This window comes from Chamaea fasciata, unplaced genomic scaffold (assembly GCF_029207755.1).
Source record: "Chamaea fasciata isolate MVZ Bird 193981 ecotype frontalis unplaced genomic scaffold, bChaFas1.0.hap1 SCAF_21, whole genome shotgun sequence".
Taxonomy (NCBI): domain Eukaryota; kingdom Metazoa; phylum Chordata; class Aves; order Passeriformes; family Sylviidae; genus Chamaea; species Chamaea fasciata.
In genome coordinates this window covers 10688594-10710560 of record NW_027094106.1, presented here as the reverse complement: position 1 = coordinate 10710560, position 21967 = coordinate 10688594, and the positions used below count along the sequence as shown (strand labels likewise).

The 21967-nt window shown below is 50.7% G+C and overlaps 1 protein-coding gene across 2 annotated transcripts in view; it reads left to right on the top strand.

The window, feature by feature from the left end:
• Positions 1 to 20346, top strand: part of CLUH (clustered mitochondria homolog) — a 31993-nt gene extending 11647 nt beyond the window's left edge. For both annotated transcript variants that reach the window (XM_066201683.1, XM_066201682.1), the window contains exons 3-26: positions 1049 to 1220; positions 1380 to 1523; positions 1732 to 1859; positions 2497 to 2651; positions 3457 to 3582; positions 4437 to 4584; positions 5297 to 5389; positions 5612 to 6306; positions 6819 to 7036; positions 7610 to 7714; positions 8524 to 8624; positions 10019 to 10171; positions 10757 to 10819; positions 11507 to 11751; positions 11920 to 12004; positions 12495 to 12648; positions 12968 to 13107; positions 13218 to 13298; positions 13863 to 13988; positions 14482 to 14603; positions 15832 to 15925; positions 16711 to 16845; positions 17867 to 17940; positions 18443 to 20346. In XM_066201683.1, coding sequence (XP_066057780.1) covers positions 1049 to 1220; positions 1380 to 1523; positions 1732 to 1859; positions 2497 to 2651; positions 3457 to 3582; positions 4437 to 4584; positions 5297 to 5389; positions 5612 to 6306; positions 6819 to 7036; positions 7610 to 7714; positions 8524 to 8624; positions 10019 to 10171; positions 10757 to 10819; positions 11507 to 11751; positions 11920 to 12004; positions 12495 to 12648; positions 12968 to 13107; positions 13218 to 13298; positions 13863 to 13988; positions 14482 to 14603; positions 15832 to 15925; positions 16711 to 16845; positions 17867 to 17940; positions 18443 to 18611 — 3726 coding nt within the window. In that variant the 3' untranslated portion in view covers positions 18612 to 20346. The remainder of the gene's footprint in view (positions 1 to 1048; positions 1221 to 1379; positions 1524 to 1731; positions 1860 to 2496; positions 2652 to 3456; positions 3583 to 4436; positions 4585 to 5296; positions 5390 to 5611; positions 6307 to 6818; positions 7037 to 7609; positions 7715 to 8523; positions 8625 to 10018; positions 10172 to 10756; positions 10820 to 11506; positions 11752 to 11919; positions 12005 to 12494; positions 12649 to 12967; positions 13108 to 13217; positions 13299 to 13862; positions 13989 to 14481; positions 14604 to 15831; positions 15926 to 16710; positions 16846 to 17866; positions 17941 to 18442) is intronic.
• Positions 20347 to 21967: the final 1621 nt, after the last annotated feature.

Sequence of the window (21967 nt, the reverse complement as noted above, 5' to 3'; positions counted from 1 at the left end):
CTGAGTGAGGAAGGGAAAATCCCTTGCTCGCTCAGCAGTTATGACATGCTGCTGCTTCAGGCCAGTCTGGGTTTGGTACAGTGACAGGTGCTAACACAGCTCAGGGAGCTCCAGCACCAGCCTAAAGACCAAGGGAACGATGCAGTCTCCTCTTCCCTCTGCATGGAGATCTCTGCCTCGTGTCATGTGGACAGTGACATGCTGCCAGGTCAGGATGGGCTCTGACAGGCCTCGTTCATAGTCCCATTTAGCTTGATGCTTCGCTAAAAACTATTTGAATGAAGTATCTCTAATTTTGGGGAGAGGCATCTGGAATCTAAACACAATGGGAAGTTCTTATTTCCTAACGACTGGCAGAGAGTGCAGCAAAATCCCATCCCCTGTGGAAATAGCTGCTGCGTCTCAGACTGGCTTTTTGTCTCCTTTAAATCCCCCTGGCTGTTAGTTTTAATAGGCTAATAATAGCAGGCCGTGTGGTTTACAGCAGCTTATGTAAACTACCCCGAGTCCTCCGGGTTTTCCAGCAGTGTCAGTGGTGCTGGAGCAGAGCAGGAGGTGGGGGAGCAGCCCCGGTGCTCGGGGTGGGTCTGGCCTGGCCTGAGCCCAGTGGAGGTGTGGCACTGGCACCGACACACCACGCATCAGGAGGAAGAACTGGGCTGTTTTCCATGTGCAGCATTCAAGGTCTCACCATTAATGTGGTGTGAATGGATCAGGGAAGAACCCCCCGTTTCCCCCACCACCTTCTATTCCTTCACTGCCCTCTGTCACCTCTGTCCCATGCCAAGTGCTTGGTGCAGTGCCTGGCTGTTACATCTCCGGGTGCCAAGCCCCGTGGGGTGGAACTCAGGTGGCTGACCCTGCCAGAGGTGACAGTGCCCTCCCAGCAGGAGCAGAGGTGATCTTCCTGGGAAGGGAGGTAGAGCCTGCCTTCCCAAGCCTGGAGAGAGAGGTCTGAGAGGTTTCTGATATTGCAGCTGAGGGGCCAAGTTTGGCAAGAGCATATGGGAGGGTAAACAATAATTGTCTGGGTTCTTACCTTCTTAAGGTTTCTCCTCAAGAGATGGTGCAAGAAATCCATCAAGTTTTGATGGACCGTGAGGATACCTGCCATCGGACCTGCTTCTCCCTGCAGCTGGATGGCAACGTCCTGGATAACTTTGCTGAGCTGAAGACAATTGAAGGACTGCAGGAGGGCTCACTGCTGAAAGTGGTGGAAGGCAAGTTCCTTCCAGCTTGGGAGGGAAGGAGTGGGGTTTTCTTAGGGAGTGATTTTGGCCACCTGTCAGCTCTTTCCTGTGGTTCATTTTGAGACCTGTGTGCTAAAGGAGTAAGCAACTGTCTAATTCCAGTTCCTTTCCTCGCTTTTTGCTCATCAGAGCCATACACAGTGCGAGAAGCCAGGATACATGTACGCCACATTCGGGACCTTCTGAAGAGTCTTGACCCATCAGATGCTTTCAATGGTGTGGACTGTAACTCATTGTCCTTCCTGAGTGTCTTCACTGAAGGAGACCTGGGAGGTACGGGTCGAAAACACTGCTCTGGTCTGGTCAGTGGTTTCATTCCCTGACTCCTTGCCTAGTTGAACACACAGCAACAATCAGCTCTCCTGTGACATTTAGGAGTGCAGAGAATACTTGCAGCACTTCTGCATCCCTCCTTGAATGTTGATTGGAGGAAGAAATGCTGCACTTCTCATAACTGACTTCATGTCTCTGTCTGTTCTAGACAGTGGAAAACGGAAGAAGAAAGGTACCGAAATGGAACAAATTGACTGCACCCCTCCTGAACATATCCTGCCAGGTAGCAAAGAGAGGCCCTTGTGTGCCCTTCAGCCCCAGAACAGAGACTGGAAGGTAGAGTTCTCCTGTGTCATTGAAACAGCTGTTGGCACGTTCCTCACAGCAAACTGGTGGTCTGGGATTGAAAGCTGAGCTGAAGTGGACTTTGGGATTTGCTCTGCTTGGTGCTTAAACGAGTGCTGGGATAGCACTGCTTAGCCAAAAGAATAAAGTCCAGGAGCTGGTGTGCAAAACACTGGACATGGAGTCTGGACATCAGCAGGGTGTGGAAGGGCCAGGCTTGCTGGGATGCGTGGCAGAGAAGGGAAAGCAGCATTCCTCTGCAAAATCCTGGAGACAGGATCTGCAGGTCACTACAGATTGCCCTTAGCTTTCCCATGCCCTCCCACTCAGATTCTGGTTTAGAAGCTGCCATTTGAAAACAAGTACAGCAAGAAATCCATAGGCTGTACAGCCCAGAGGCCCAGGGTGTCTGTTTTCACCCATGTCTCACGGTGTGAGAGGCAAGCCAGTGGACTGGAGAGGGCTCAGGAAGCTGTGCTCTGGAGGCCGGGTGCGTTTGTAAGCTCTGTTTCTGGAACCGAGCAAGGGCAGCAGGTAAAAGGGATCTGGCATGTAGAGTTTGAGTGACTCTAACTCAAAGACATTAATTCCTGCTGACAGGAGTTGCTTCTGTTGTGTTCTGCTGTAGCCTTTGCAGTGCCTGAAGGTGTTGACGATGAGTGGCTGGAACCCCCCACCCGGGAACCGCAAGATGCACGGGGACCTCATGTACTTGTACGTCATCACGGTGGAGGACCGGCACGTCAGCATCACCGCCTCCACACGGGGATTTTACTTGAATCAGTGAGTAACTGAGATTCTCCCTGTCCTGCCCTGCAGCAGCCAACTGGAAAACAAATCACAAACAAACACAAACAAACAGTTGCAGCTCTTTTTTTTTTCCCCTTTGGCAGAAGCAGCCTATTTTAATTTGCTGCTCACATGGGTTTGTGGGAGTTGCTGTACGGGATTGGGCAGTTCAGCTATGCCTGGTACCACTTCTCCACAGTGGCTAAATGCCTGGTGCTTTAGGGAAAGTTTAAACATCCCATAATGTCATCAGCTATTTAGTGCATTTTGAGTTGGGAGGAAATTCCTCCCTGACTATTGCAACTATCTCATTTTGCCTTAAAGCAAAAGCACAGCCTGTCAGAACTCCCTGAGCTGGGTGCAGATTTGACTACAAATAATTTCTTTTTTTGTTTGTTTTTTTTTTTAATAACTGTGAGAGGCTGTTGCGGCTGCACCTGTTGAAGCAGCTGTACTGAGGGAGTTTTCTGTTAAGCAAAGGCACCTTTGGTGTGTTTGGGAAGTTCTGTGAAATCAGTCCTTCCCAGCTATAAAAACAGAAGTCTCTCCTGATGCCAGGAATGGCTGAAGAAGGTCTAAATTAAAAACTGTCAGGGCCAGGTACAGGGTTCCTGGCTGTTTCATGTGGGGAGACTGGCTAAGTCCTGTGCTCTCCCATTTTGCAGGCAAGGGCACGTGGTGCAGCCTTTGGTACTGTGCATGTGTGAAGAGCTCTCAGTCGTGTTCCATGTTCCTGGGGTGTGAAACGTCTTAGGTTTGACAATGGCTTGTGACTTTTTTTTTTTTTTCCCTCTTGCAGGTCTACTGCATACAACTTCAATCCCAAACCTGCAAACCCCAGTTTTCTCAGTCATTCCTTGGTGGAACTACTTAACCAGATCAGCCCTACCTTCAAAAAAAACTTCTCTGCTCTGCAGAAGAAACGGTAGCAGTGCTTCTTCCTCTCTAGCTCCTTGAGCAGTCCATGTGAAGCTGGGGAGGCTCAGCTGGTTCTGGGGAGCTGGATGCCACTGTGCAGCAGTGCCTGCTTCTCAGAGCTTGTGTAGTTGTGGGTTGTTGGGACACACGAGTGGAAGCTGCAAGGACCACAGAGCACCTGACTGAACAACAGGGCAGCACCCTGAGGATCTCCCTGATCCACAAAAGAGTCTGAAGCATAAATATCAGTGGAAGTAACATAAGAGGGCTTTGTGTAGGCTTACAGTGGAGAGAGGCTGGTTATTTTAAACATGTCTGTGCATGTTAATATTCTGTAATTTCCTCTAGATCCTATAATAATAACACAACAATAAGGCATTGTTTGATTCTCCCGTCCTTGCTGCAGGGACCATTTGTTCTGCTCCAGGACAGTGGGTCCTGTGCAAAAGCCTGTCATTCTTCAGAGTCACTTAATGAACTGCCTTGGCTCAGCAGGGCGTGGATTGACAGGCACATTGTGTGGCTTTTGGGAGCTCTGCTCCTGCTTCATTAAAGAGATGAAAGTGACACTAGAAAAGGGCTGAAATTAGCAGTAGCCTCCAGCCACCACTGTGACTATTTGGCCATTTAAAAATTACTGTACTTTATTGCTTCTTGGGCTAGAAGTAGCTACAGATGAGCTCCCAGCCCCTGCTGAGAGCTGACAGATTACACGAGAGACCTTCGGCAGCGCTTGGGTTCGCACTGTGGGCTGCTGTTACATCGTGACCTGGAAGGACCAGTGTGAAAGCACAGGGAAAATTCTCTTGGAATAGAAAGGATTCTTCCTTTATAAATATATAATTGTTTCTCCCAAACTAGGGTTCAGAGACACCCCTTTGAGAGGATAGCCACTCCTTTCCAAGTGTACAGCTGGACAGCTCCACAAGCAGAACACGCCATGGACTGTGTCCGGGCAGAGGACGCCTACACTTCTAGACTGGGCTATGAGGAGCACATACCTGGACAGGTACTGCTCTTTGCCTGATGATGCTGGCAAGAATTTTGCTGCCAGCTGTGCCAAGAACAAGTTAACTTCCAAAAAGTAACCTCTGTTATTTGTGGGAAGGTTTTGGTCATCAAGGGAGAACTTGCAGGAGTCCTTGTTCTTCACAGGGCCCTTGACTACAGGGGCTGTGCTGCTCAGGCTGCAGCTCCATGAGCACAGAAGCGACTGAGAGGAGCAGCTTCTGCTCAGATGTTTATAAATTCTGTGTCCCTTGTCTGACGAGTGCACTGCACAGGAGGCAGACTACTCCCTCCTGCCAGTCAGGCCTGGAATGGCTCTTGTGTGTCTGAGCAGACTGCTCCAATGCTCCAGCTGCAGCTTTCTAGCACAAAGTGGTGCAGGGCAGCAGTGGCCAGCCGTGGGCAGCACGTGCCTGCAGTGTGACCACAGCCCTGGCTAATGACACCTGCACCGTGCTGCCCCTTCAGTGACACTGCCCTGCACTGCCTGGGCTGATGCAGGATCTGTCCAAACTGCTGCTGAATAAAGTCTACTCTCGAGGTGTGTTTGTTCCTGCTGCTAAGTCACTTCCTCTGAGCTCCACAGCAGCCTGAATTCTTGCCCCTTCCTCTCCCTTCTCTCCCAAAATGCCTTGTGAAGCAGGAATGCTGCCTGGCCAGCCCCTTCCCACACAGTGCATTGCATCCCACAAGCCTTTCCTTCTTTCTTTCAGACCAGAGACTGGAACGAGGAGCTGCAGACCACACGGGAGCTGCCACGCAAGAACCTGCCTGAGAGGCTGCTGAGAGAACGAGCCATTTTCAAGGTATCTTTGGAATATGCAGGCAGCTCCTCACACAGCCCCTTCTCTGCTGCCCGTGTTCTGGCTCCTGGGGCTTGTATTGAAGCCACTAGCCAGGCTCTCAGCCTGCCTGCAGGAAGGCTGTTGGGAGGGGAGGAGCAAAGGAAAAATTTGCAGGGAGCTTTGAGAGCAGGGTGCTGAGAGTGTGGGGGCCCACCCTGACCCTTTCTCTCCGTGTGCCTCCAGGTTCACAGTGACTTCACTGCAGCAGCAACACGAGGTGCTATGGCTGTCATCGATGGCAATGTCATGGCCATCAACCCCAGCGAGGAGACCAAGATGCAGATGTTCATCTGGAACAACATTTTCTTCAGCCTGGGCTTTGATGTCCGTGACCACTACAAGGACTTTGGGGGAGACGTTGCTGCTTATGTAGCTCCTACCAACGATCTCAATGGTGTGCGGACCTACAATGCTGTGGATGTGGAAGGGCTGTACACGCTGGGGACTGTCGTGGTGGATTACAGAGGTTACAGGGTGACAGCTCAGTCTATTATTCCTGGCATCTTGGAGAGGGAGCAGGAACAGAGTGTCATCTATGGGTCAATAGACTTTGGCAAGACAGTTGTGTCACATCCCAAGTACCTGGAGCTGCTGGAGAAGACCAGCAGGCCGCTGAAGATCCAGAAGCACAAAGTTCTCAACGACAAGAATGAGGAGGTGGAGCTGTGCTCCTCAGTAGAGTGCAAAGGCATTATTGGCAACGATGGGCGTCACTACATCCTGGACCTGCTACGCACTTTCCCTCCAGATCTAAACTTCCTGCCTGTTGAAGGGGAGGAGATGCCAGAGGAGTGTAAGAAAATGGGGTTCCCCAAGCAGCACAGACACAAGCTTTGCTGTCTCCGGCAAGAGCTTGTTGATGCCTTTGTAGAACACAGGTGAGCAGAGCTCCCCCCTTCATGGTTCAAGTCAGGACCTTGCTGCACTGTCCTGGGAACATCCCAGCAGAGCTCCCAGAAGTGAGCAGCTAATTGCCCCATTGCCTGGCTGCGTAAATGCAGTTATAGGAACTTAATTAACAAGAGGTGAGAACAGTAGGGATTTGGAGGCAGGGAAAGAGATGGCTTGTGTTTTAGTGTCCAGATCTGTTATTGTTGATTCCTGTCCAAACATTTAGAAGTTCTTTCTCTGCAGGTATCCTTTCCACTTGATGACTAGGGAATGGGAAGGATTTATGCGTCTTTTTAAGGCTTCCCCAACGTCCTGAATGTCACTTTTGTTTCTAGAGGCTGGAAAGAATCCTGTGGATACTGCTGTAGGCATGTTTGTGGTGGGATGTTTGGGTCACCTGGCGCTGGCAAGGCAGGAGAGCTCAGGGAGTGGGACACATTCCAGACGTGTGGTGCTCTGGGATTCTGCTGTGCTGAATTGCCCTTTCCCTTTGCTGCAGGTATCTCTTATTCATGAAGCTGGCTGCGCTGCAGCTGATGCAGCAGAAAGCCAACAAGCAGGAGAACTCAGCTGCGCTGGAAAATGGTGCCTCTGCAGAGAATGGCGCCGCGGAGAGCGAGAGGCCTGAGTCAGAGGATGGCAAAATAGATGATGGCGTGACTGGGCTTGATCAGGTGAAGGAGCTCGCTGAGACCATCGCGTCTGACGACGGAACAGGTATTGCACCCTCCGCACCGGCTCCGTGCAGGCCTGGTGGGCTGGCACGGGTGGGAGCAGCGCCAGGCTGGGGGTGGTTGGGGTGATTGATGGTGGTGCAGCAGGACAAGCACTGGCCGCCTGTCTATGCTGCCTGGCCTCTTTGTTAGAGCTGCTCACACCCTGATGAATGACGCCCCTGGGGGCAGGGTGGGTGAGGTGTCTGAACCCAGCAAGGCCACCGGCCCCTCAGCTCTTCCCTGGGAGCAAGAGCCCAGCCTGCCTGGCCTGTGGAGTGCAGGGGAGCGCTGGGGCCGGGCAGGGGGCCAGCACGGGCGCCTTTGGGAACACCAGGCTTGGATTTCTGAGTGCCTGTGCTTGCAGATGGGGACGTCCATGGGGTTTTTGGGTCATCTTATGTGCTCCTATTCAGACTTCAAAGCCGTTCTCCTTTACAATTGATTGTTTTTGTAATGGATTTCTTCAGAATGTGCCATCACTGCTATTTTTAGTAACAAAACTTTATTTAATAGCTAGGTCTGTAATTTGTTGAACTCCACATTTATTTTTATTCTGTTTTTCTTCCTGCTCCAGTGGATCCCAAAAGCAGGGAGGTGATTCGGAATGCTTGCAAGGCTGTAGGCTCCATTAGTGACACATCATTTGATATTCGGTTTAACCCAGATATTTTCTCACCAGGTATGTGTACCCAGAGCTGGGACCAGCCCTTCAGAGGGCGGCTGTGTCCAGCCAGCTGCAGACAAAAACTGCTCTGTAGCCAAGGCTGTTGCTGGCTTTTGTTTGGCTGGGCATGGTGCAGGGCTCTCTGTGAAGCACAGAGATGCAGAAGGGAGGAAGCAGCAGTGGATTGCAGTGCTGCAGCTGCCAAGTGCAGGCGGGAGCGTCTCCCGCCGCGCGCTCGGGGGAGGGCTGCGGGCTGTGCCAAGAATCCTCCTGTGCTTCTCCAGCATCCCAGCCGTGAGACCACGTGAAAAGAAGCAGAGGGAGGAAAAAAAATCAGATTTGATCCTCATGTAGTAGTTTACACAAAAAATAACACTTGTAGTTGAACGACTGATGTTGGGACCTCAGTGAAGGGCGGGGTTTGTTTTAGTAACACTTCAGTGAGCAGTCACAGTGCCCTTTCACATGCAGACGTCAGGCACAGGCATCACACGTGAATTTCCATTACTTAGAGCAGTATCTTTTACTGGGAAATAGAGAAGAAGCTACCAGAGTGTTTCTGGGGGTGAGTACTGGGACAGTGTGCGGGCACATCGCAGGGGAATGGCCAAAGCATTGAGACTGAAGAGCCAAGCCACTGCCTGAACACAGCAGCCAATGCTCTTCCCATCTAAACATGTATAGTCTGAGATAAGTTTTTGAAGCATCTTTAATTCCAGGAAGACAATTAGTCTTAACTTTTAGCCTGTTGTTACTATGTACTTTGTGTAGAGGACTTGTTTCTGTGAGTTGCTATGGTCGGTGTTTTTTTTTTCCTCTCCCAGGTGTTCGCTTCCCTGAGTCGAGCAAAGAGGAGGTGCAAGATCAGAAGCAGCTGCTGAAGGATGCTGCTGCATTCCTGCTGTCGTGCCAGATCCCAGGCTTGGTAAGGAAGCCAGAGCCAGCAGTGATGCTGCCCTCGCAGCTTGGCTGCTCTGAGCAAGCAGTGGCACTGGTGACCTCTGGACACCCGCTGCACCTGAGCAGCTGCAGGCTCTGGCACTGGTGGGGGACCACAGGGAACAGCACGAGCATTGCGTGCAAGGCACGAGGGGTTTTCCATTTCCCATCTTACATCATGGCACAATTTTCTCACCTCAGTCCAACAAAAAAATTTGGCACTGGTAATTAAAGCTATTGCTAAGAGTTTGGGACAATAGAGACCACGTAAGTCATCCTCCCAAGCCCTGGGCATCCTTCACAGCTTATTGTTTTAGCTGACCTTGGCTGTGACTCAGTCGGTGACTAATAATTTGAAGTAAACTGGGAAATTGTTTTTACTAATAGCAGTCATTAAAAACTCCTTCTGTAAGTCTTAAGCATTTTGGATGTTACCCATGCACCTGGCCAGATGAGAAATCCCAGTTTCTCCCTTCCTGGGACACTTGCTGAATTGATGGCAAATGCAGCTGTCAGAGCAGGCACTGGAACTGGCAGGGGAGAACTCATGAGCTCTACTCCAACAGGTCTAGAAGTTGTTGGTCATGTGTAGGAGAGGGTTTTCCTTGTTGGAAAGTTTCTTCTGAATTCTAAATCCACTAATTCTGTAGGCAGCACAACCTTCAGAAGCAGCTATTCAGTCTTCAAATAAAAAAGGAGGTGAGTGAGTCAGAAAAGGTTTGTTGATTACAAAGTGGTTCATACTCCAGTATATAAACCCAAAACACTGCACAGGCCTGTGTGAGAGCAGGTTGCAGACCAGCTGCTGTAGCAGGCAGTCCTGTGCATATCAGAGAGGAGCTGGTGTTAGTCCATGACATGAATTAAACAACTGTTTATCAGCACTGCAACACAACTTTAACATGCAAGTGCCATTTGTCCTTATCAGCTCTGTGTGCACAGCTGCACGTACTCTTTTAATTGGAAATGGCAATTAGTGACTGTGAGGTCCTTAAAAAAGGGTCAGCCTGCTACTTGCACAAGTAGGAATTGTTTTGCCTCTGAGATCAGAGTGTAGTACTGCTCCTTCCCTGCTGAGACAGAGGAGTGAAACTGGCCCCAGTGGCAAGGACCTGGCTCAGACTGGGCTGGCTGCTGCAGGTGTCCCCCTGTCTGTTACCGTGGTGGTCCCTGGTGTTACAGCAGGTGTTACCCACCAAGAATCTTGTTTGGGGTCAGTGCCTGCTTTCAGGGTGACCCTCAGCCCCAGGTAACGAGGTGTCTGCAGTGGCATCAGGGAATGCCTGTCCTGCCTCCTGGCGTGGGTTTTTTGGGGTCTTTAATGGAAAATCTTTCCTTCACGTTTGTCCTTGGTAGCTAAAATCTGTGCATACCCTGCAGGTCAAGGACTGCTTGGATCACACGGTGCTTCCGATGGATGGGGCCACCTTGGCTGAGGCCATGCACCAGAGGGGCATCAACATGCGTTACCTGGGCAAAGTGATCAACTTCATCACCAAGACCCCCGGCCGGGCACAGCTGGATCACATCTTCGTAAGCATCAGGCTTAACATCAGACAGTTCAAACCACTCTGGCATTGTTTGTCCCGAGGAGATTCCCACTTGGCCGGTTGTTCTCTCTGAAAGCAGGGGAGGAGGACCTCTAAGTGGTGGCTGGGGAGGGTTTTTTTCCAAATCCTTAATGGCTTCCATAATGTTAGGAACTGTGAGTATCTTTAGGGTAGGGAATTGCTTCAGGGATTCCCAAATGTAATAGTGAGTAACACAGTTGGATTTTCAGCCATGCATTTTTTAAGCCTCTAAGACACATCTGGGCTTTGGATCAAACTCTGAAGCGTTGTGAGTGTGGCTGCCCAGGAGCAGGCAGGGGCTGGGATGTGGCGGCCCCTGAAGCGCTGCTGGAGCTGTGCTGAGCCGCGCCCGTGGCTTGTGGGCACCAGGCACAGAGGTGCCAGCAGCTCCTCACTGGCTCCTGGAGGGCTGTCAAATGCTTTTGCAGCTCTGTGCTGCAAGTAGTGCACCTTCTGCAGATCGTGCTAAAAGACCGTTTCAAAAGCCCCGCGTATTTTTCCATTTTCGTGCCAATGGATTCAGTCTGTTCTTTACTCCTTTGGGCAGAAAATTGGAATCAGCGAATTGATCACTCGATCAGCCAAACACATCTTCAAGACGTACCTCCAGGTATGACCTGCAGTCTGACCTCTTGCCTCGTGTGTCCTCCCTCTAATGACTTTTTTCCACAAACAGAGCAGTTTGGGGTTCTCCTCTCATTAGGCAGTTCCTGGGGCTTGTGTGGCAATGAGAAGTACAAGCCCATTAGCACTGAAATGGTACGGGCCTGTATGTAAGGGAAAACAAGTTCCCACTTGAAGAAAGCTTCCTCAGAGAGCAATCATTCATGCTTTTCTTCCCCATATTCTCACTCATTATGTAGGAGGCTTTTAAAAGTGAAATCACAGCTTGTTTTCCTTGTAATACCTTTTCCTCCTAAACGGTGTTGCTTTTGCCCCTCTAAGAAGCCTTTTTAATTGGCTCAACACTGCATTTCCTTGTACCTGTTCACACACTGCCTAGCAATGCACTTGGCTTGGTTCCAGTGCCAGAGTCTTCTTTGCACTCTCTGCTTTCTCTGTCCCAGGCAGCAGCCCGAAATGTAACTGCACGTTTATGTGTGTAGGCATATACTTAATCCTACATCAACATAACTGTCTGTGCTAGTGAGTGCCACTTGTACATAAATACTGCCTTCCTGTCCCTCTCGTGGAGGATCCCCGTTTCTGTAGGACGGGATGTGTGTGAGGCTCGGGGTGGGAGCAGTGCTGTGGGATGCAGGTGTCTCTCCTGACTGACTCTGGTGTCTCACCGTAGGGTGTGGAGCTGTCAGGTTTATCCGCTGCCATCAGCCACTTCCTCAATTGTTTCCTGAGCTCCTTCCCAAATCCCATTGCCCATCTCCCAGCTGATGAGCTGGTCTCCAAGAAGAAGAATAAGAAAAGGAAAAACAGGAACCTTGGAAATGCTGATAACACTGCATGGGCCAGCATGACCCCTCAGGAGCTATGGAAGAATATTTGTTCAGAAGCAAAGAACTATTTTGATTTCAGTCTTGAATGGTAAGTGGAGCAGATGATCCTGGCTTGTCCCTGCATTCACCAAACTTCAGTAGCTCTTGTTCTTTAATGGGACCTCCCTTTTTGATTTGTTTTCTGTTTGAATAAAATTTGTACCCTTGAGGGATTTAGAAAGATCTTTAATGGAAAGCTTGTGTGTGCTTCTTGCAGTGAGAATGCTGACCAGGCAGCGGAAGTGTATAATCTACAGAAGATCACCCTGCTCCGTGAAATCTCCCTCAAAACTGGAGTCCAGGTAAGATCCACATACTCCCTCCCTTGCCGTCGTGTTCTGTACTGAGGAACATGAAGAGTAAGTGCAATGTGTTTTGCAGACACAGCATGAGCCCCGAGAGGTCTTTGTGCTGTTCATGTTGGAACACAGGTCCCAGCTCTGAGAAAGAGATTTCTAATCCAGTTCCCTCTTAGGGCAAACTTGCTGGCATGTCCCTTGGAAGAACAGCCAGCCTCAGTACAGTTGCACTGCCTTCTTGCTCCTCCATGGGCTGTGGGACAACAACGGGATGAGCTCTTCTGTCACGGGTTCAGTGTTGTCACCACGGTGCCATTTTGCCATGTACAGGTGGTGGTGCACACCGACACCTGACCGCCCTGGAGAGTTCTGTCCCAGGTCATGGTACAGGAGATGTTTTGACTGTGAATCCACATTTAGAATTTTGCCCCTTTCCTTGCCAAGTGCCCGTGGAAGTGGTAACTGTGCCCTCCGCTCTTTTTGGTCCCTCCAGATCCTGCTGAAGGAGTACAACTTCGACAACAGGCACAAGCCCACTTTCACAGAAGAAGATATTCTTAACATCTTCCCTGTAGTGAAGCACGTAAACCCCAAAGCCTCCGATGCTTTCCACTTCTTCCAGAGCGGGCAAGCAAAAGTTCAGCAAGGTACAGAGCCCGCGTGCCTCTGTCTCTCAGATGTTCACTGATATTGGGAGGAGTAGGGTGTGTGGGGCATGGCCACCTGGACACCCCTGCCAACCCCAGTAGAGAATCCTGGTCTCCAAGAGCATCTGGAATGCTCCTGCTATAAAGCCACCAGCAGTGAGCAGGGATGGGTCCGGGCAGTGATTTCCTTCCCCCAGGGCTGTGTATCCCACTGCTGGTCTCACTTCCTGTCTCCAGCAGTGTTAGGGGTTATTTCATATATATATATATATCTATATATATATATATATATCTATATATGGATTTATGTTCTTTTCAGGTTTCTTGAAGGAGGGCTGTGAGCTCATCAATGAAGCCTTAAACCTGTTCAACAATGTGTATGGTGCTATGCATGTAGAAATCTGTGCCTGCCTGAGGCTGCTAGCTCGGCTCAACTATATCATGGGAGATTACTCAGAGGTGAGCAGGGGCTCCGAGGGGATCTCCTCAGTGCTCTCATTCCTTCCCCACGCTTGCTCAAGCTCACAGCGTGGTGTGACTTGCCCTGGGTTCTGTTCTGTTCTCGTCAGGCCTTAAGCAATCAGCAGAAAGCGGTGCTAATGAGCGAGAGGGTCCTGGGCATCGAACATCCCAACACCATCCAAGAATATGTGAGTATGGGGAGCTGGGGGAGCAGCAGCACCTCAGCGGTCTGGCTGCAGCTGGAAAACAGTTGCATTTTCCTCTCTTCTGCGGCTTTCTTTCCAGAATTCTCCACTTCATCATCTCTTATGGTCGTGCAAAGTGAAAAGCTGAGTGTGTCCCACACGCTCACTGTTTGTCCTGCTTAACCTAGGTTTCAAGTGTTTGTCTGCTGCATCTTTATTTAGATATATTAATTCTCCTGGCTTTGGCCCTGGGCTTATGTCAGAAACAAAAAGAGGAAAGACCCCCCAAAACACAGTCAGAATATTACACACATATGAAAGTCAGGTTGGAAATATTCTGCAAGGGCTGTTAAGAGAAACCGAAATAAAACACACAGCTTCCTCAGTGCTGTGTCCTCAGGGACACCTCAGTGGGGCCGTGCAGCAGCCAGCAGACTGGACTTTTCAAAGTGGCTGAAGTCCTTCTTTCACCAGTGAGGAAGACTCGTTATTCGTGTGCAGCTCAGGAAAGGAGTGGAGAGATTAGTTTTCCTTTACACTAATGCTGGGCCCCTTCTCTTGCCCTAGATGCACCTGGCTCTCTACTGCTTTGCAAACAGCCAACTCTCGACAGCACTGAACCTGCTGTACCGTGCACGCTACCTCATGCTGTTGGTATTTGGGGAGGATCACCCAGAGATGGCACTCTTAGATGTAAGTGGTTTGTTTAAGAGTCTTCAAGTTCCTAATCTCTGGGAAACCTCTTGGCCTTTGAGATGCCCACATGATGGCTGTTAAAAACAAACGTTTAGGCAGTGCTTTTCCTCCCTGGGTTGTTACTGGTTGGTGCCGTCAGATGAAGGAAAAAAGGAGGGTCAGCTGGGAGGGTCAGCCTCTGTGCTGAGCTCTGCACTGGGATACTGCAGGGTGGGGTTTGAGCACCTATAATCCTTAGGAAAACTTTGTTTATTATGTTCTTGTTGGGCTGGCATAAATTGGAGAGCTTGTTACCTCCCTCGTGCCTGGGTCGTTTGGGCCAAGCTCCCGTGGGGGACAGTGGTCCCTGTCATGTGTTACTGCTGCAGGGACGTGGCCAGGGCCTGCAGCCCTTCTGGCAGTGACACATCTGTGTGGTCCCCCTGTCCACAGAGCAGGAACTCTAGTGCCAATGTGTCTTTCCCAATGCCTGCTTGGCTTCTCTGTACAGAACAACATTGGCCTGGTGCTCCATGGGGTCATGGAGTACGACCTGTCCCTCCGGTTCCTGGAGAACGCCTTGGCCATCAGCTCCAAGTACCACGGCTCCAAGTCTTTGAAGGTTGCACTGAGGTGAGCAGGGTGCGGTGCTGGGCTGGGTCACTGCTGTCAGAGCAGTGGGAGGGTTTGGGCTTGAGAACTCGATACTCAGTCTTGTCCCAGAGCCAAGGTCCTGGTGCAGTATCCCAGTTTGTTATTTCAGAAGATGGAGATACATTGTTCTTAAGGTTAATTGTGGGATCTACTGTGGTGCTGCTTGCTCAGAAAATCTGTCAAGATCACTCTGATCCCTGTGGACTCTAAACAGAAAAATGTATGTGGAGAGCAAAGGGTGGAGATCCTGTAAGGGAATTACACTGGGAGACAGGGACAGTGTGTTGAATGCTCATGTTTAATTGTTCCAGCCCTCAGGGAGGGATCTTTGAGAATGATTTAATGCGCTGTTATCCTTTGCCATAAAGCCCTGTATTTGAATAAAAACCCTGAGTGCCTTCTCTGTCTGTTCCCAAGGGAGTTTGGGACTGGTGACACCTGTAGGGTCTGCTCCCAGTGCCCGCTGCTGCAGTGCTGGGTGCCCTCTCTCCTTCAGTGCAGAACTGGCTCCGTCAGCCAGGCATGGCCCACTCCCAGTTCTGGCTGCCACATCGCAGCCATCTGTTCTCCATCAGGCTGCAAATCAACCTGATTAAACACCTGCAAGAGCCGGCCTTGTTTTCCAGTGCTTGTGACCTGAATGTGCAGGTTCCAGAGAGTCTTCAGCTATCCCTCACTGGCACTGGGATGCTTGGAGAGACCCATCCCCTCCCACAGAGAAACACTGCCAAACTGAGCAATTTCTTTTTCATTCCAGAAGCACCAAAGCCGACAGTCCAAGGCAAGTCAGCTCTCTCAGCTGTTGAGAGCCCAGGGGACTCAGGCCTGGCTCTGCCTGAGGGCTTAGGGCTGCAGCTTTCCTCTCCAGTTAATAAATCCAGCCCCAAGGTATCCCCATGGATGTGCCTCTCCCGTCGGTTCACTGCTGTGGCCTTCAGCTTTCCTGGATGCAGGACAAAAGATGCCCAGCTTAGTCTTTACCTCTGTAGGTCACTTCTCAGCATTCCAACTAAAACCCAGCCTAGTGAGTGTAGTATTTGAATCCTCAGCTGGGCTGGGAAGAAGTAACTCCCAGGGTGCTGCTTTCAGTCTTCTTTCACACTCGTGTTAAGACTTTCAGCCCAGAGCCTGTGATGGCACAGTCATGTTTGCTGCAGCACAGAAATGTTTCTTCAGAGAAGTGACTCAACCCTTTTCCTTCCCTCAGCCACCACCTGGTTGCCCGAGTGTACGAGAGCAAAGCAGAGTTCCGGTCGGCTCTGCAGCATGAGAAGGAAGGCTACACCATCTACAAGAATCAGGTGATGAGTGGCCCCACTGTGCGCTTGTGAGCTGTCACTGCAGGGCCAGAACTGAGCAGTTCCACTGCAAACCAGTGCCCAGCCTGGCCCTTGGGGAGGCCTTTCCTCCCCAGACAAACAGCTCTGAGCCGATGCCAGGGAGTCCTTGTAGGGCCAGGGCGAAACGGCTGCCCTTGCAGTAACTGCCCACTGCTGTGCCAGGAGTCTTTGCTCAGCTTCCTGCAAATGTGTCTGTGCTCTACCCATGGCTGGACAAGCACTTCTGTTGTGGCACGGTGCCGTGTTCTGGTGGGGCTCGGATAAAACTGGTCTCTTCCCATGTTTTGTGCCACTAGTCTTTAAATACCAGCTCCAAACTGGTTTGGTAGTGAGCTCTCAGCCCAGCTGCTGCTCAGTGAAACTCCTGCCCCAGCCCGGGGCTGTCTGAGCACGTCTGCACGCGGTGACTCAGCTGAGCTGGCTGAGGGCACAGCCCAGTGCGGGGAATGCTGGAATACTGGTCCAGGTGGGGGGCATGCTAGGATGCTGCTCCTGAAAGAAGAGCCCAGTGCAGGGAATGCTGCTCACCCAGCAAATATGCTCCCACTTGATGAAAATGTGAAATGTTGATAAGAAGGCTCCCAGAGGAACTGTTTTGCTGGTTTTTGAGTGCCAAGGCAGGTAAAATCCATTCCGCTGAGTTCCTGTAGGGATGCTGAGCTGGCAGCACCCAGGTGTGTTCCCTAGGTTGGGTCCTGCTCTCACTTATGATGTTGAACCTTTTTTTATTTCCCGTTTCTCATCAGCTCGGTGAACACCATGAAAAGACCAAAGAGAGCTCCGAGTACTTGAAATACCTGACACAGCAAGCGGTGGCTCTGCAGCGCACAATGAACGAGATCTACAAGAACGGCTCCAACGCCAACATCATGCCACTGAAGGTAACCCGGGGCACCGGGGACTGTGCTGTGCCAGCAGCACGCTGCGGCCAGCTGCCGCTGAGGGACATGGACTGTCAGGAGGGGGTAGCAGTTGTCCCTTCCCAAGCAGAAGCCCTTGCTGAGGCAGTGGCTCAGACACAGCGTGGTGTCGTCTGTGTGGATGGGGCACAGCATTGCGGGGTGCAGGGACAGCTCCTGGGGTGAGAGCCTGGCACACCTGCACACAACCCTGCCTTGCTGCTGACTCACTGCCAGGTAGCAAGTTGCTCAACCCAGAAGTACTTCGGTTTCCTCATCCTCAAAAATGCTCTCATCTTTTACCAGAGGCTTTGTTCTCCTTCCAGGGATGTTGTGGTTGGGGTGGCTGGGCAGGGAGCACAGATGGGCTGTCTTACCTTACATGGAGCAGCAATGACTGGCCCTCCTGGGCCAAACCCAGCTGCCCCTGCCTGCCTCCACCCCTGGCAGAGCACCCAGCCTGAGCCGTGCGTGCTCTGCCTGCCAGGCTCTACCCCAGCAGATTGGGAAAGAGGGTTCCAGCTGCAGGGAGGACAGACTGGGACAGTGCTCTGTGTGTGGGTGTTCTCCCTGTGGAGAGCTGGTAACAGACCTGAGGAGTTCATGGCAATGAAGGGTGTACAAGGACCTTGGATCAAATAAAAGTCCAGGGAATTGTGGCCAATGAAGAGGCTCAAACCCATAAAACCAGCACTAAAGGGTTTACCGTTGTTAAAATACTTAAAGGAAGGTAGAAAACCCACCACCACGATGTATTTAACTGAAGTCCTGCAGGGTTCAGCAGTCGATCCCTGCAGGGACTGGTGGGAAGCTCTAGAGAGGGCTTTTCAGCTTATGGATATACAGATGTAGATATTGTAAATGATGCTATTTTACTGCCCATCTCTGTATATCCATTTTACAAATGTTGCCAGGACGCAGCCTTTGGTAAAGGGATGTGCTTAGTAGTTCAGAGTCCTCTCTAGGTTTTGACTCCTAAAACTTCTCTTCCCTTGCCCTGTAGTTCACAGCTCCCAGTATGGCCAGTGTCCTGGAGCAGCTGAACATTATCAATGGAATTCTCTTCATTCCACTAAGGTACAGTGATTCTTCTGGGTTATGCCTTTAGAAATCAAGTCTGTATTGTCTTAGTTCACAAGAGAGCAGAAATAGCTCCCCAGGATTTGTTTTAGATTACTTTTTTTTTTTTTAATTATTATGAGTTGTCTTTTTTACTTCTAGTTGAAAATTTGATTGGGATGATGGTGGAAATAGATGACCTGAGCCAAGACTGTTGTTCTAAGGCTGTAAATAATGATTGGTGGTAAAAATGCAGCATCAGCAGCTGGAGGCTGCCTGGCCATCAGAGAGATGAACCCCCCTGCTCTGCCCCAGCCCCGCTGAGGGAGCAGATCCTGGTGCCTCTTTGTTCAAACTCAGCCAGCTAACTGGGCCCTGGCTGTGCTCAGGCATGGCTGAGCTGTGGGGGAGGGAGGTGCAAGGAGTGTTTCCCCTGTTGAACGTGGCCTTGTCCTGGTGCTTCACCGTTCCCACAGCCAGCCAGCCTAATGTCTGCTCCCCTTGCTGCTTTCCCCTTCAGCCAAAAAGACTTGGAGAACCTTAAAGCCGAGGTGCAGCGACGCCAGCAGCTCCAGGAAAGCATGAAAAGTGGGGAACAGCTGGAAGCAGAGGACAAAGCCGTGGAGGAGAAAGAGGCTGAGCCGAGCATGCCTTCCACTGCCATCCCCTTAACACAGAGCTCTGCTTAACGTGTACCTCGCTTTAAAAAAAAAAAAAAAAAAAAAGAAAAAAAAAAAGAAAAAAAAAGTTTAAACCACCCTTTTCTGAATCTGGCCCAGGGCCTTAGCTGCCCTCGGAGCAGCTCCTCCTTTTTGACAATGTTATTGCACTGGTACAATTAATACACAATGCAAAGAACTAATCTGAGCAATGTAATCTGTCTGCCCAGGCTTGTGTCTGCCACGCGAGGGGAAGTGGCCGGAGGCAGCACAGACCCGTCCTGGCGCGCGGGGCCCTCCTGCCGTGTGTGTGTCCGTGTCGTGTGTGTGCGCAGCAGTTATTTCTACTTTGTACATATGAATTCCAAATGAACTGTCTGGAGGAATGTAACATTTCTCAGGTCATTTTTATGTTGACTAAGGACACTGCTTTGCTAAACCAGTCAAGAACCAGCCCCATCGCTGCTCCGCGTTCTTGTAAAACGTGGATTCCAAGCCAAAAGATTGATTTCCCCCCAGTCACTATTCAAGATTGTGCTAAAACAGCCATATTTGTGTCGCTGAGATGACTGAAGCTTGTGACATGTGGAAGTGGGGGATGTACAGCATTTTCTACATCAGGATATAGCCATGGGATTCCTTTAACCATTTTTTTCTATGTTTGGTTGGCAGTTTGGCAATTCAGTGGGGTTTTGTAACATTCACATTCTAATTTTCAAAGTAAAGATATAGATAGATATATATATATAGATATATATATATAGATATATATATATATATGATATTCACTGTTCCACCTCTGCTCTGCTTGCAGCTGAGTGACTTGGGATACTGTATCCAAAGAGTGAGGGCTTGATCTTTAAAAAAGCGCACAAACTTCCATTGCAGTGGAAACCCCAGTGCCTCGGAGAGGTGGGAACGCAGCAAATGAGGGCTGAGCTAAGGGGAGAGAGGAGGGAATCACAGCCCTGTGTAAGGGTGGGGGAGAGGGGATGAAAATTCAGAAAGAGACCTGGTGTCATTTGCAACTGCAGCTGTTGACATAGAGCTGAGGGCCCTGAACCTGATGGAATCACAACCAGAAAGTACCAGGTTTTGGGGAAGGGGTTTAAATAAAAACTCAAGTTCCCCCAGCACTGAAACCTCTGGCAAAAACCTTTGTCTCTGGTGTTTTTGCACACTGGTTTCGGGACTGGCGCTGGGAGCTGCCATTGCTGGCGATGGACGGTACTGAACGGCAAGTGCCACTAACGAAATCCCCCCCACGCACCTCCTGTGGGGTTGTCAGTGTCCTCAAGCAGGTAAGACGTGGCTGCTGCAGGCCCTGGGATGCCGACAGAGTTGAATGTCCCGTTTTCCAAGCAGATCAAGCTGTAGAAGAGCGGTGGGCTGGCCGCAGCCCCGCGCTGCCGGCGCCCAGCCTCTCCCTCCCTCGCATTGTCTGTCCTGGATCGTGCCCGTGCTAACCCGCGCTGCTTCTTTTACTGACCCCTGGAGCCAAGTGCTGTCCCTGTGCTCTGTACCCTCCGTTTCCTGTCTGACCCTACAGGTATTTGTAACTCGGGGCTGGGCCGGGGGGGAAGGAGGGAGCAGCCTCTGAGGTGTTGGAGGCAACAAAGCAGTCTTCACTGCAAATGAATTTGCTCCTATTAGAAAAATTCTGAATTTCCTGGAAAGCAATCAATAAATGACTACAGTGCATCTTTCCTACAAGATTTTTCTTTTACTAGTGTCTTACAGTCCATTAAAAGCTTTTTAAACTCTTCCAGGTATTTTTTTGGTTTCTTTACTGTGTCAGGCAAAGTGTTGGTACCAGCACCACAGCCACCACTCCTGTTCTTTTGAGCAGGACCGGGGTGGGGAGGGAGAGAACAGGACCAGCTGGCCTGGGGGCTTTAAAACCTGTAAATCAGTACCAGAGTCATAACCCCAGCCCAGAGGGGGCAGGACCCACAACTCTGCTGTCAGAATCCATTTGTGCTCAGGGAGAGGAGTTACTTTACCTTCTCATCCCTGGGGAGATGTGGGAGCAGGGACACGGCTTTGGGGATTTTGTACCCGTGTGAATTGAAGCTGAAGGATACAAGTCCTAGCTACTGAGGCTCCACAGCTAAGCAGCTCCACGGGCAATGCAGGCTGGTAAATAACTGCATTTACCAACATCTGTCTGTACCTCACTACCTCTTTTGGGTTCTGGGGGTTCTCATTATTACTCTGTTCACAAGTTCTTAAACACAAGTATAAAAACTGATTCAAACGGGCCGTGGGACCCAGCTGAGCTGGATGCAGGCAGGTACTCTACCCGTCCACTGAAAAATGTTTCAGTGCCCATCAGTGCTGAACTGGGACGGGAAACAGCTGGTCCAAACCAATCTCACACCTACAGAGCTTCTGTCAGCACAGCACTTGCAGCACAAGCAACAGCTCATCAAGCTCAGGGGGGAAATTAAATACAACTGCCCATACTGTTCTTGGCAACTCACACCTGAACCTGCCTTGGCCTCCCTGCGAGAAACTCACTGCTTGTGGACATGTGAGGCTGTCCTTTCAACCCTCACCCCAAAAACCACCTATGTGCCACCCTGTCACCCCATCTGATTAGCTCTGGCAGAGCCCAGACTGGTTTTTTTCCCAAATGCAAGTGAGCCTCCTCCAAACGTCCATCCCGTGTCTGTTCCCACTGCAAAGTACCACCCTGCCAGCTGCTTCCACAGACCTCAGTGGTGGGAGTGCCCTTTCATTCTCTCCCCGCATCAAGCTCAGGAGCACATCCGTGCTCATTCATTATGAAGATGTGCCCATTCCAGCTCCGGCCACTGACCCATCTCTAAACGGTACTTGAGGCAATTAGGGCCAAATCACGGGGAAAAATTAAACCAAAGCACACACAGGCACAAGACCCCAAACAGCAGAACGGATGTTGCCAGGAGCACCCAGCTCCCCGTGCAGCCTCAAAGCCGAGAGGGTCCACGGCCGAGAGGGTCCACGGCCGCGCTCATCCACCGCCCTCGGCATGAGTGAGGGGCAGCGAACGGCAGCTCCCGGCAGGGCTGCAGTACAGACACCGGGCCAACAGAAGGGGAAAATCCAACAAACCCAACCAACCAGGGCTGGCCTGTGCCAGGTGCAGGGACAAGGCTCTCCTGCGCACCTCTGAGTCCAGCTTAGCCCGCCAGAGCACTTCCTGCAGCACCCCCCTGCACCGGATCAACCAACAAAACCTCTCACTACTCCAGCTGCCGTGAACCAGCTCAAAACCACTTCCTGCAGCCGCAGGTGAGCACAAGTTGAATGAAAATCGGAGCAAGGGCAAAGCAGGTGGGAGCAAAATCTGAGGGTGAAACACCATTAGCTTTTTTCAAAATAGTTTTAATTCTTGCATCCAA